We start from the raw sequence: 12,939 nt of genomic DNA, 5'->3' as shown, positions 1-12,939 counted from the left end.
ACGAATCTTCCCCCATACCTAATAAAGAGGAAATGGACCGATATCCACAGTTACCATCTGTTTTCACATCCACAACGTCACGAATGAAACCTTGAATGAATGGCGCAAATTGATCCAACATCGGGATGATCCTTGTTGGCTGAGGCGGTTCAGAACATGATGCACTACGTTTGACTGGAGAATTGCTGCTTTGAACAGAATGAAAAACATCAACATACTCCCAGTACGACGGATCACGCTTTGTGGATCTTTGACTTCTTTTCATCGGTTTCTTCGATGCACCTTTAATGTTGACCTTTGACGGAGGAGGGCACATAGAGTTATGATCAGGGTATACAATTTCTCAGAGTTTACTATTCAGAGTTACTTTTCCAGACACATCAAGTTCATCAAACCTTTTAGATATCGTCTCTATCTCTTCCTTGATGCTGACTTTCGTCTCACATAACCCTTGGTCTGAAAAGCAAAGTCTCTTCCAAAACATATGGACTGACTTCAATGGGATGCTGCCAGTAGTATACCTAGAAAGCTCACATGCACAAGGAAGACCGTGCGTGCTTCTCATCACACAACCACAAGAAGAGGGATTGTTGCCGAGATAACGTAGACAGTCAACCTCAGAAGCAATCTGATTTAAAGCGTCCCTTGAAACCATCCCAAGAAGCCTCTTGTATAAGGTTTTTTTATATACATGTCCAACCAAGAAGCCTCTCAAAGGATGCTTTAATTTCGACGTGTTGCAGCGTGATCATGTTGTTCATGGCATCCCAGACACTACATAGGTCTCCAACGCTATTTTGTAGTACTCTTTTGAGAGCCCAATGAGCTGATTCAACCCTACATTTAAAATACACAACAAACATGAAAATATACAACAATTAAATACCATTTATTACTAATCCTTACTAACAAATAAAATCAGTTCTTAATACCTGTTTGTTGTTGTGTTGCCTAGGCGCATGACCTTATTCGTCCATGCTGTAATAAATTTTTCCTTGTGGGGGATAATCCATGTATCGTTAACATAGTTAGTGAACATCAGCCAAGGCGAACAAGCAACTTGAAACTTCTGAAGTGACTCATGGAACTGGTGTTCGGACGGACAATCAACCAAAGTACCCCAGTTATCCATTATATAGTCCCACGCATTTTTTTCACCGATTAAAGATTTGCACTTCGCCTTCACATTCTTATCGATATGAAACTTGCACAACAAATTTGTAGACTCGGGGAACACAGTTTTCACTGCATTCATCAGTGCTAGGTCTCTGTCAGTGACAATAACAACAGAGAGGCGATCGTTTATTAAAAATAGGCCTCGAAATCATTCCAAAGCCCATACAATATTATTAACACGCTCAACCTCCAGATATGCAAACCCAACAGAGAATGTCATCGTCGTTGTTGTCACTCCAACAAAGTCAAGTAGTGGGAGTCTGTACCTGTTTGTTTTGTAGGTATTGTCTATAAAAAAACACCAGATGACATGCATTGTATAACTTTACTGCATCTGGGTGACACCAAAACAGATCACGCACCACAACTTCATCCTTCAATCTATGCCAATGAATGTATTGATCATGTTCGAGAAGCTTCATCAGATGCTGCATTTCAGTATCAACTCCTCTTATTGAAGAACGATATGCACTTCTTGCATTGTAAATTTGCTTTATCGTGGTGCAACTGTTGGCATTGTGTTCCTTCAACGTTAGCAAGATGTATTTTGGTTTCACCATCGACTTTGTCATATCAGCAATAATTTTCTTTTCTTCCTTAGTCAATCGCTCAGCATATGGATGTCCTACTAAGGACTTGGCCAATTCATGATTGTGAATCCCACATGTCAACTTCACCATCCAACCTTCCCCTCCATGCACTGGTTTCCCACGAAGCCTGAAGGGACAACCACATTTCCTACTCTCAGTGTCTTTTCTAACGAATTCTTTATTCCTACACTTGTACATACCACTCCTTTCACACCCAATTAAGACAAATGAACTTCTTCCTCTGCTACCGGTCTCTGTGTCAGACCTCGTAATCACTGCAACAAATCCATTTTCATGGGCAACTGTTCGAGCCCATTGCAAAGCATCATCTCGAGTACCGAATACCTACAACGCAACCCAAACATATTAATTTTCATACAAAACATCAATTCAACCAAATGACTCAAATTATCTATGATTACCTGAGACGTATTAAAAGCATTTGAACAATCCACATGTGGTTCATTCACCCCACATTCTTTTTCATTATCATAATCATAATCCATATGAACTTCTTGTGACATCGCATAGTTATACCTCCATTGATCTTCGTCCATCTTAAGGACATATGCATCATACACAAGTACATTCAAATTATCATATAACCACATCCACAAATTTACTACACATTAAATAACAAACATATTAACATGACATATGCATCATACAGAAGTATATTCAAATTATCATATAACCACATCCACAAATTGACTACATATTAACTAACAAACATACTAACAACTAATACAAATATATTCTAAATTTATAACTACATTATTTACTTAAACTAAACTTAACACTATAATAAACAACTAATAAAACATTTTTCTACTACAACAAAATACAATTATGATACCTAAATCATTTAATATTATACCAAATCATTATACCTAATTAAACCAATAATCCACAATTGAATATATATATATATATATATATATATATATATATATATATATATAAATTTTAAAACAGAAATAATTTTTTTTAATAATGTAACTTTCCGGAAGAAGAAGTTACTAAGGCCAATTCCGGAAGAAGTTCTTCCGGAAATCCAACATTCTCATTCTGGATCTTCTTTCTCCTCAACTTAAAATTTATTCTGGAAACAGCTTTTTATTGTTTTTCTTCTCTAAAAACTAGTCAGAAAATGCAAAAAATACTTATAAATGCGTACCTCTGACGAAAAACTTCAAATACGGAACACCTGCTTCACGGGACCACCAAATCTTCAAATACGGAATACCTGCTTCATGGGACCACCATTTAAAAAAAAAAATTTCCGGAAGACCCTTCTTCCGGAAGAAGAAGGTTGTCTTCCGGAAGAACCTTCATTCTTCCGGAAACATTCCGGATGATGTTCTTTCGAAAAGTATTTCTGAGTTTTTCCGGAATCACAAAATCTTCTTTCGGAAGAAGGTTCTTCCGAAACTTTTTTGAAAAAAGTGTCTTCCGAAATGATTCCAGAAGAAGATTCTTTCGGAAAGAGCTTTCGCGGAAGGGCATTTTCGCCCATTTAGTGTTTGCTGGGTGCCCCAGCAATATTGCTGGGTGCACGTAGCAACTCCCAAACCTTAGTTATTCAACTTCCTCTCGTCCCCATACTAGTGTCCTTCACTCTGCCGCGGCAGAAAACACTCAACTCGCGTTCCAGTTTCTCTCTGCGCGGGTTTCTGCTCCACTCCGTCACAAATGGTAAAATTCAAACACTCTTCTCTTCTTTGTTTTCTCTGTATCTCAAAAATCAAAATGAGCCTCTGATTCATCCTTCATGTTTGATTCCTAACGACGACGACGTCGTTTTCAGGCCTCCGAAAAGAAACTGGCGAACCCAATGCGAGAAATCAAAGTCCAGAAACTCGTCCTCAACATCTCCGTCGGCGAGAGCGGGGATCGTCTCACCCGCGCCGCCAAGGCACGTATAAGAAAGTAAATTTTTATTTTTTTATTTTATTTTTTATATTTCATTTTGGTACCTTCTCTTACTCTCTCTCTCTCTCTCTACCTTAGGTGCTCGAACAACTCAGTGGCCAAACCCCTGTTTTCTCCAAAGGTAATATTATTATTTTCATTATTTATTGATTTTTTGTTGCAATTATTGAATTAAATGTGTGGTTTTGGATATTATTTATTGATATTTGCAACTAGGTACACTGTGCGTTCGTTTGGGATTAGGAGGAACGAGAAGATCGCGTGTCATGTGACAGTGAGAGGGGACAAGGCGATGCAGCTTCTGGAGAGTGGCTTGAAGGTGAAGGAGTATGAATTGCTCAGGAGGAACTTCAGCGACACCGGCTGCTTCGGATTTGGCATTCAGGAGCACATTGATTTGGGAATCAAGTAATAAACCCTAATTATATTTCTCATTATTAGGTTTGAATAACATCAATTCCTTTTTTGTAGTATATGTATGTTGTTGGTTTTAATGTGATTCTCTTACTATTCATATGATCAATTGTTTTAGTTTAATTTTATGATCTGTTTTGATCATAGGTGAAACAAGGAGGGACATTATAATAATAAAAAGTAAAGAAATAGAACGAACAGAAGTGAAAGAGAGATATAATAGATGGATTGAATTGGGAATTAGGAATTAGGAAGCAAGAAGTGGAAACATTTCTGAGTTTGTTTGATATAGGGAAAACGAGAGTAGAAAGAATGAATGAAATAAATATCCTAATTAAAATTAAAATTAAATGAAAATTAACACAAAATTAGACGTTTTAATATCACTAATTTTTGAATTTAATTGAAATTCACCTAGTGGGATAAGGCTTTGTTGGTAATTGGAATTCACTTACTGTGTGAAATATCATCCAATCACATATTGTCAAGTCATATATGACAAATTTGTTGGTTTTTATAATAACTACTTTGGAAGTCATGCCTATGTTTTTTGATTAACTGTCAGCTTAAAAATCTTTACACTGATGATGTGTGAACATTAAACTTGTATTTTTTTTCTTAGTTTATAGGTATAAGAGGGATCTCATGATGAATAACAGTGCGGTAACTTTGGTCTTTTAGCATGCTGTATGACGTGTGTTATCCATGTAGCTGGTCTTACCTAGTGGGATAAGGCTTTGTTGTAATGTTTTGTTATATACTAAAATGAAAACAAAAAAAAAGTAGATCAATTTGTCCCATTTCATACCTGTATGGGATAAGTTTTCTCCTCCTTGTGGAAATTTGATATTTCTTATCTTCCTGTTTTCCATTTCTTCGTATACAATGTTTAACATTTTTGTGCTTCAGGTATGATCCTTCGACTGGCATTTACGGAATGGATTTCTTTGTCGTTCTGGAGCGCCCTGGCTACCGTGTGGGACGACGCTGTCGGTGCAAGGCTCGTGTTAGAATTCAGCATCGTGTCACGAAGGAGGATGCCATGAAGTGGTTCCAAGTTAAATACGAAGGTGTCATCCTAAACAAGTCCCAAGCACTCGTTTAAATCAGACCATTCTTAAGCGCAACTTCCTAGCTCTGTTTATCATAGTTTGATGCTTCTTTTCTTGAATTATTGCGGATACTACTTTTACAGGTCACTTGAGCTGTTTCTTGACAATTTATTTTAATATCATGAAATTTTGTCATCGATATCACTGAGTCGAATGCTCTACATGTATTTCTGGTGTTTATCTACTTTCTACTTGCGTGAAATTGAATTACATGGACAATATAGTTCAACGTTTTTGCTTCGTATGATCAATGTGTTAGTAAGATAGTTGATGTTTGATATTTTGTAGAAGAAAATTTGAAGGTAAAAAATAATAACTGCTATTTTAGTTTTGTGCATGTGTGTTTGCAGCAGAGATTTTTGAATAATGCCACATTTCCATTTTTCTTTGATTGGCTACTCTTTATAGCAGAATAGGGTAAAGATAGTTTGCTCACCTTGTAGCTAAAATAAATTGGTGCATTGACACTCTTGAATGAAACACTGTTTGCTTCATAGTTAAGGGGTCTAGGAAGAAGTAAATTATGATATTTTATAAAAGTCTTGCTTAATTCAACAATATCTACAAGCTCTAGAATGGGGACTTCCTCGTTTATCATCATCTTTTGTGTTTTTTTTTTTTACTTTTATTTTTTTATAGAAATTATTAAATTAGAAATAAGATATATATAATAAAATAATTTAAAACTATATTTTATTTATATGTCACTGTATAACTAATAACTAATAATACTCCTCTGAACTCAAATAGGTAGTAAAAATATTTCTTTAACTAAATGAATTTTTTATAAATAAGTATAAGTTATATCATAATTTTACAAAGAAAGAAAACAAAAACGAGGCATATTATAAATTTATGAATAAAAATATATATGCCTACAATTGGATATATTTTTAAATTTAATTGTATTGGATATATTTTAAAATTTAAATCCGAAATCCGATTCAATAAAAAAAAATTTGATTTTTCAATTATTAATCTGTTTGATTTTTGATTTATTCGATTTTTGACTTAGTCGGTTATCGATTTTTCGATCCGCACTGGATTTGATTGGTTTATGAATATTCTTATATGTACGAGTTATGTTGTTGTCAAGGCAGAAAAGAAAAATGACAGCGCTCTCTTTAAGTTAAATATCAGCTACATAAATCGTTTCAGCATCATAATTTTATTTCATAATGCGTGGCTTTTTGCTTAGAAACTCTAGGCTCAAGTAAACTTAACAAAGCAAGTGCCTCACGTTGAAAGCAAGGATACGGTATCGAGCTAGCAAAATTAGAGAGTTGCAGCTCAAGATGCAACACATGGTCCCAGGCCTAAGACGCAACAGCTGGTTCGTGTCACGCACTTAAGAAAATGAAAAAAATTGCCTCCTTCAAGAATTGATCGTAGTTCGTGAAGGCTTTTAAAATTATTTTTGCCATTATAATTTATATGACTTCATACTATTTAAGTAGTGATTTATTGATTCGATTAATAATTCATTGACTTAGTAATCTTACCTAGTCAATTATTTATCTTAGTTTTTTATTTATTTTTAGAAATCAAAGATATTGTTAGATAATTTACAATAACTCACATTTTTATTTAACTGACTGACCTAGATCAATAAGAAAATTGAAAGTGTTTTCTTCATGTGAACAGCCACAGAAGTTGACAGATCAATTGGGTCAAAAAAACCTAAAGCGATAAGCAAACCTATATGATCATTTTTCACTTTCTGATAGCTTTGTAAGTGTAGGGGAAAAACAAAGAACAATTGCTTTATTTGTGAAAGAAGTTATACCTCAACTTGACCTGGAGAAGGGAAAAATGCAACCCAATTACATTAACAAACCAAAGTACACAACAAGGAATAGTCTCTTCAACAAGAAAACCATGAATGGCTAGCTACATGTATATATATACATCCAATACCACAACCTAAATAGGACATCCTATCCAAAAATTAAAGCGTTTAAGCTCAAATTTGTGTTCATTATTGGTGAGAAAATAAAAAGATAAGTAAAACCACACGTGTGCTTTAGCCATGGCGGCTTCGGGGCCAAGAACACCTAAAACAAGAACAAGCAGAGGTCCTTCCATTCGTCCTGTGTATGAAACTTTCGAGCCCATGTCAGAGATGAAGGAAAAAGAGGAAGCATATTTTCTTCATATTTACCTTCCTGGTGCGTACGTACTTTGCATATCACGTTTATTTTTTTTTTTTTAATTTATGATTATAATATGTGCCTTTCTTGAAACATAGGATATATCTTTTTTTTTTTTAACGTCAAACAACATATTATATATCTGAATCAAAGTATTTTACATCTCTTAACCCATTTACGTAATTAGTGTGTTGCAAGAAAACTATTACAATTACGTATAAAAGGTGCCACTCAGTCTATTACAATAACAACCCAAAACGGTTTTACTCTTATCTCCATTTTTAGTGGGAATTATTTTTTAATAGATCTATTTTTTTCGTATATGTGACTATGTTTATATCAATATATTAATATAAGAGAAGGTTATGTTATGTATGTTAAGTTTGTTGATTAATAATCATTTTAAATTAATTCAAATGATGATTTGAGATTTGATGATAGTGTAAAACTGTTTTACATCGTTAGTGTATAATCAATTTTGAATAAAAATTGTAAACAAAATTATAATTAGATAAACATACATAAATTGTTAAAATTCTCATTTCAGAAAAAAAGAAATTTAATGTCAAAATATATTGAGTCATTTATTTTAATTTTTACTTTATATATACTTAAATTAAAATTAAGTATTAAATTGTGTATAAGATTTATATGAGATTTTCATCAAAACATTTGTCAATTGAAAATTGAGTCATGTTTATTAAATATTGATTATAATGTTGCTTAGGGGATCTTTAAAATGAGATAATTTATAAAATGTTTAAATTCCATTAGGTTTTAATTTGACATAAAAAGAGTGAAAGACATATGCTTATGTAATTTGCGAGTGTTTAATTAACTATATTCTCTTCTGGTGTTACTAATTAAGGAATGATTGGAATTCTCTAAGGACATTCCTTGATATTTAAAGACTAATTTAGTAATATTGAATGAATAAAATTGCTAGTAGTTTAAACTTGTATATTAATTCTTTAAATTGTTTCCCAATATCTATATATATATATATATATATATATATCAGTGGCACCCTACTCAATAGGATCGAGGGTGTCATCGATCCCTTTCTTATCATTTCTCATCTAAAGCCCAATAATTTTTTTTCAAAAAAAGGAATTATTCCACACCACTTTTGTTCAAAACTTTGGGGTCTTGAGCCGAAAAAATAAAATAAGATTCCCCTTACCTTTCCTTTTCATAAAAAAGTTTCAAAGCAATTTTTAAAGTCTAATCTCCTATCGTTTCATGCTTTTTGTTTCCTTTCCTAATTGATACAGCATATTCTATATTGATTAGTAGTTTTAATTAAACAAGGAAGATTCAAAAGAAAAAAAATCATGGGAGATTCTTCAAAAATTAATATGGTATGCAATCATATCCCAACAAAATTGTCCCATAAGTTGCATTTTTCTGTCGAACTCTTGTGAGTGACATCATATTTTTCAAACACTTAAGAAACTTGTACATAACAAACGTGACATGCATGTTTTATTGAAATTAATACATCATTGTCTTTTGTGTTCCAAAGGTTTCGTAAAGGAGAAGATAAAGATCAATTTTGTGAGATCTTCTCGAGTAGTGAGGGTTGTAGGAGAGCGACCATTAGGAGGCAATAGAATAAGCAATTTCGAGCAAACGTATCCTGTTCCAGAAAATTGTGAGGTGGAGAAACTTCAAGGTAAGTATGAGCTAGGAACTCTCATTATTACAATGCCAAAGAAGCCTATCATTTCACGAGTTCCACCTAAAGCACAAGTTGAAACAACCCCAAGAATAGGTCCAACTCCATTAATAAGTCCTTCAAAGAAACCTGTGCCTGATCAATTACCAAAGCCTAAAGAAGTGGTGGCCAAGGAAGCCATGCCTCCAAAATCTCCAATCACTAGAATGGAACAAGGAGAAAAATCTAATGGACACAAGACAAGGCCTCAACATGTTCAAGAGGAAAGCATGCTGAAATCCGCCGCAATTGCTTCAACCCCAAGAAAAGAAACAGGAAAATCTCAAAAGGGTCATGAGGAAATTGTGCCAAAGATAGAGGAATATAGGAATGAAGAGTCCAATAAGCAAAATGACATCACAACATATATAGAAAAAGTCAAGGAGAAACAAAATAAAGATAGAGAATATGAGAAGCTTCATGAGACAAGAAAGCAAGATCAGAAATATATTGTTCACAATGTGGTTTTGAAAGAAAGAGAAATCAAGACAACAAGACCAAAGGAAACAGTTTCTTCCTCTACTCCAAAAGCTCCACAGAAGGGAAAAGAAACCAGCACCACCATAATTGACAAAGGAAAGAGCAAAGAAGAGGATGAAATCTACACAATAGGGAAGGGAATCAAAGAAGTAGTAGCTTCGGCTTCGGAGGTTGTCACAAAAATTGGAGAAGGGAAGTTGAATGATGAAGAAAAGCCTTTGGTTGCAAACATGGGTGCTGCAATTCTTGTAATTGTGGCATTGGGAGCTTACGTGACCTATAAGTTTACCTCTTGTAGCAGAGCATGAAACTAGTTGTGCTCAAATGTTCTAATCCTTTAGAATGTTTTCTTTAGTTGAAGTGTAACTGGAATATCATGCAAGGTGAATGTATGAGCGTTAATGATATTGTGATTTGCATTACATAATTGTGATCTTTATCAATATTTTTTGCTTAACACTTAATAAAAAAGTTGCTAATTTTTTTTGATAATATTTTAAAAAAATTATCAAATATGAATAAATATTACTAATATATTTTTCCCACATTTTATCAAATATTGTGTATAATTCATATCATTACATTTATTCATATCTTTATTTATATCTGATGACATTTTTTAAATGTTGTCAAAAGTTTTTAACAAGGTTTTTATTAAGCATTAAACAAAAAAATATTGTTAAAAGTCACAAGTGTAATAGTGTTGATACATTTTAATTTATTTATTTTAAAAAGAATGACCACAATTATGTTTATCATTGACAATTTTTTTTACTAAAATATATTAGTTGTTAATTTTATTAGCTTTTATTAGAATGGGGGATTCAAATTCACAACCTGTCACCAGGACTGACCCTAAGGGTTGTTTATCGCCCAGGGCCCATGACTAAAGGGGCCCTCAAACAAATCTAGATATTTATAGTACGAGGAAAAATTAAAACTCCTTTATCTTGTCAAACTTTTCTAAAACTCCTTTGGCAACAACTTTATCTTGTCAAACTTTTCTAAAATTCCTTTAATTCTTAAATTTTAACTTTTTCAAGAATTAAAACTAACAAAATTCTAATTTTTACAAAAAAATTAAATGTTTTTCGCATGCAATATTTTATATTTGTATTTATTTAGGAGTAAAAAATATTTTGTATGTAATAAAATATGAGTTTAATGATCATGCACTAACATCATAAAATAACATCGTAAGATATGATTTTTAAAGTAGTTATCATAAAATTTAAAAAATTTATCATATATGGTGATTTGTGGTTGAATGATAATGTAAAACTATTTCACATTATTGATGCATAACCTATTTTTTCTCATAAAATATATTATTTTTAGTGAAATTCTGTCTGTTTTTTTATGAAATTTTTTTTATCATACTTCTATGAAAGAACTCTATCTATTGTTTTGTCATGGGCCCATAAAATATGGACTGATCCTACTTTTTCACTTCACACTTCTTCTTTAAACCACCTAATCAATTTTATAACTCTTTAATTGTTAAAAATACTATAAATAAAAAGTAATTTTTAATCTTAAAATATCTAAAAGGTTTGAATTCTTTAGAAGAACTGCACAAAGTCCATTTTAAGAAAATAATAGTTGACGTGATATATAAAAATACCTTGATAAAAGTATAATAGTAAATTAGTATATATGAACTAATGACTTATTAATGACCAGGGACAACTGCAAAAGTATCGCTCCTATGGTAATGTTCCAGATGGACGTTAGGTGACTGTGTATGGAATGTGGGATGTCTATATGGAGTCTCTAATTACACTCCCTTGTGACAACGGATAGGGAGCAAGCTGAAGAAGTTGAGTAATAATAGCGATTAGCGAACAAGAGGAATTAGGTTGTGAAATATTATTTTCTGATATCTTAGTATTTTCTGAATACTCATATTATTATTATGAATTCTTCTGTTATATTAAAGCATGCAAAAGTAATAGGCAGAATGATGAATTTCTATTATATGTTTTGTTTTATTATTATTTCATCATGATGTTATTACCGTGTTATTGTTTGCAATTTATATCCTTCCACTCTTTCATGGGTTTTTTAAGCTTAGCCTTAATAGTGAATCTATTGCATTGGTAGCATGATATGTAGCCAAATCTTAAATTGGGACTATCAGTTGATATGTGAAAACACTATTGCTATGAACTGGATATAACATTAGCATTAATGGTGCTGTCCAATTTAATCTAAGCTACATTTATGAAGTCAATAGTATCAATCTTGACTTTCATGCCAGATTAAAAGTGTTTATTTTTATACTCACGTCTTGATTAACACGCAAATTACCATCACTCTGATAAAGACATATTTTATCAATATAAAACTACACTCTTTTACTTTCATATATTGGCATAAATATGAAATAGACAAGCAGTGAACCAGAGAGATTGGAATTGCTCTACTTATTTTAGCAGGCTGAAATGCTACAATAAATAGTAAATACATGCTAATAAATTTAAAGTAATTTTATATGAATTTTCTGTTGTTCTGGCGGTGTCTTTAGGCTTGGGGAAAGCGTATTATGCTGGTTCTAATTCATGTCAATGGAATTAATAGGGAAGTTATGGCTGGGATGACTCTTCTATCACCATTTCTTTTCTATTTAAAGTTTAACGAATTTGTGAACTCAATTTTCTTGCTATTTCTTCCAAGGACATTGCAAATGTTGGTTAATTTTGAAAATCGAGATAATCCTGAATAAATCTGAAGTCGTGTATAAACACTTTCAGATTGAATCAAATTTCGGGGTTCAACCAAAATTGTTCAATCGGATAAAATCAGAAGATTATAATTCAAGAGTTTTGTTTTGGTCTTGTGAGTTTTTCACATGTTATGCTTTCTGAACCAGGATGATTATTTATAATCAAAGAACAGGTGGTTATTGGCGGTTGATGGAAGTTATTTATTTTTAAAAATTGTCGTTGATGGAAGTTTTAGTAACTTCTATGTAACTTCCAACCGTTGATGGAAGTTTTAGTAACTTCCATGTAACTTTCAACCTTTGCCTAAACCGAACATCTCGTTATTACATTAAAACAAGCGTGCACTCTTATTTTAACACAATAAAGAGATCAATTACACTAAAATGTCCAACAAACCTCCCCCATTTTAGTGTAATTACCGATCAAATCACCAAAGTCATAACATACCACAAACTACTGCATAGATGAAATATCGTGACGATTGAATTTCATCTTAGCAAATTACACGTTTCAAATATTCGAATATCAGGGTGTCACTAAGGATTGAACCCTTTCTATTCATAATGAATACATGAAGATAATCTGCACAATAGTTTATAACATTACTCTTGCTCGACACTAGTTTTATTAGCCTGTGTCCCT

At 32.6% G+C, this 12,939-nt stretch overlaps 1 protein-coding gene and 1 pseudogene across 2 annotated transcripts; both read left to right on the top strand.

Annotated features, from left to right (window-relative positions):
- Nucleotides 1–3,389: 3,389 nt before the first annotated feature.
- Nucleotides 3,390–5,464, top strand: LOC100818236 (ribosomal protein L11 pseudogene; annotated as a pseudogene). Its single transcript, NR_165827.1, has 5 exons — nt 3,390–3,461; nt 3,574–3,681; nt 3,777–3,819; nt 3,915–4,106; nt 5,022–5,464. The product of NR_165827.1 is annotated as a ribosomal protein L11 pseudogene (transcript).
- A 1,673-nt stretch (nt 5,465–7,137) lies between these two features.
- On the top strand, nt 7,138–9,993 carry LOC100817708 (inactive protein RESTRICTED TEV MOVEMENT 2). The gene is made up of 2 exons (XM_003523888.5): nt 7,138–7,392; nt 8,900–9,993. Exons 1-2 carry the CDS (start codon nt 7,254–7,256, stop codon nt 9,877–9,879), a joined length of 1,119 nt encoding a protein of 372 aa, XP_003523936.1. The 5' UTR covers nt 7,138–7,253; the 3' UTR covers nt 9,880–9,993.
- The last annotated feature ends 2,946 nt before the right edge of the window (nt 9,994–12,939 follow it).

The sequence above is a fragment of the Glycine max genome, chromosome 4 (genome assembly GCF_000004515.6).
Source record: "Glycine max cultivar Williams 82 chromosome 4, Glycine_max_v4.0, whole genome shotgun sequence".
Classification (NCBI taxonomy): domain Eukaryota; kingdom Viridiplantae; phylum Streptophyta; class Magnoliopsida; order Fabales; family Fabaceae; genus Glycine; species Glycine max.
The sequence above is the reverse complement of the archived record's forward strand: the minus strand, read 5'-3'. Positions and strand labels throughout refer to the sequence as shown.

Bases quoted from the DNA above. Each gene is read 5' to 3' on its own strand.
- LOC100817708 (XM_003523888.5), top strand. From the start codon at position 7,254: ATGGCGGCTTCGGGGCCAAGAACACCTAAAACAAGAACAAGCAGAGGT. The intron at 7,393-8,899 runs GTGCGTACGTAC...TGTGTTCCAAAG, and splicing joins TCTTCATATTTACCTTCCTG to GTTTCGTAAAGGAGAAGATA.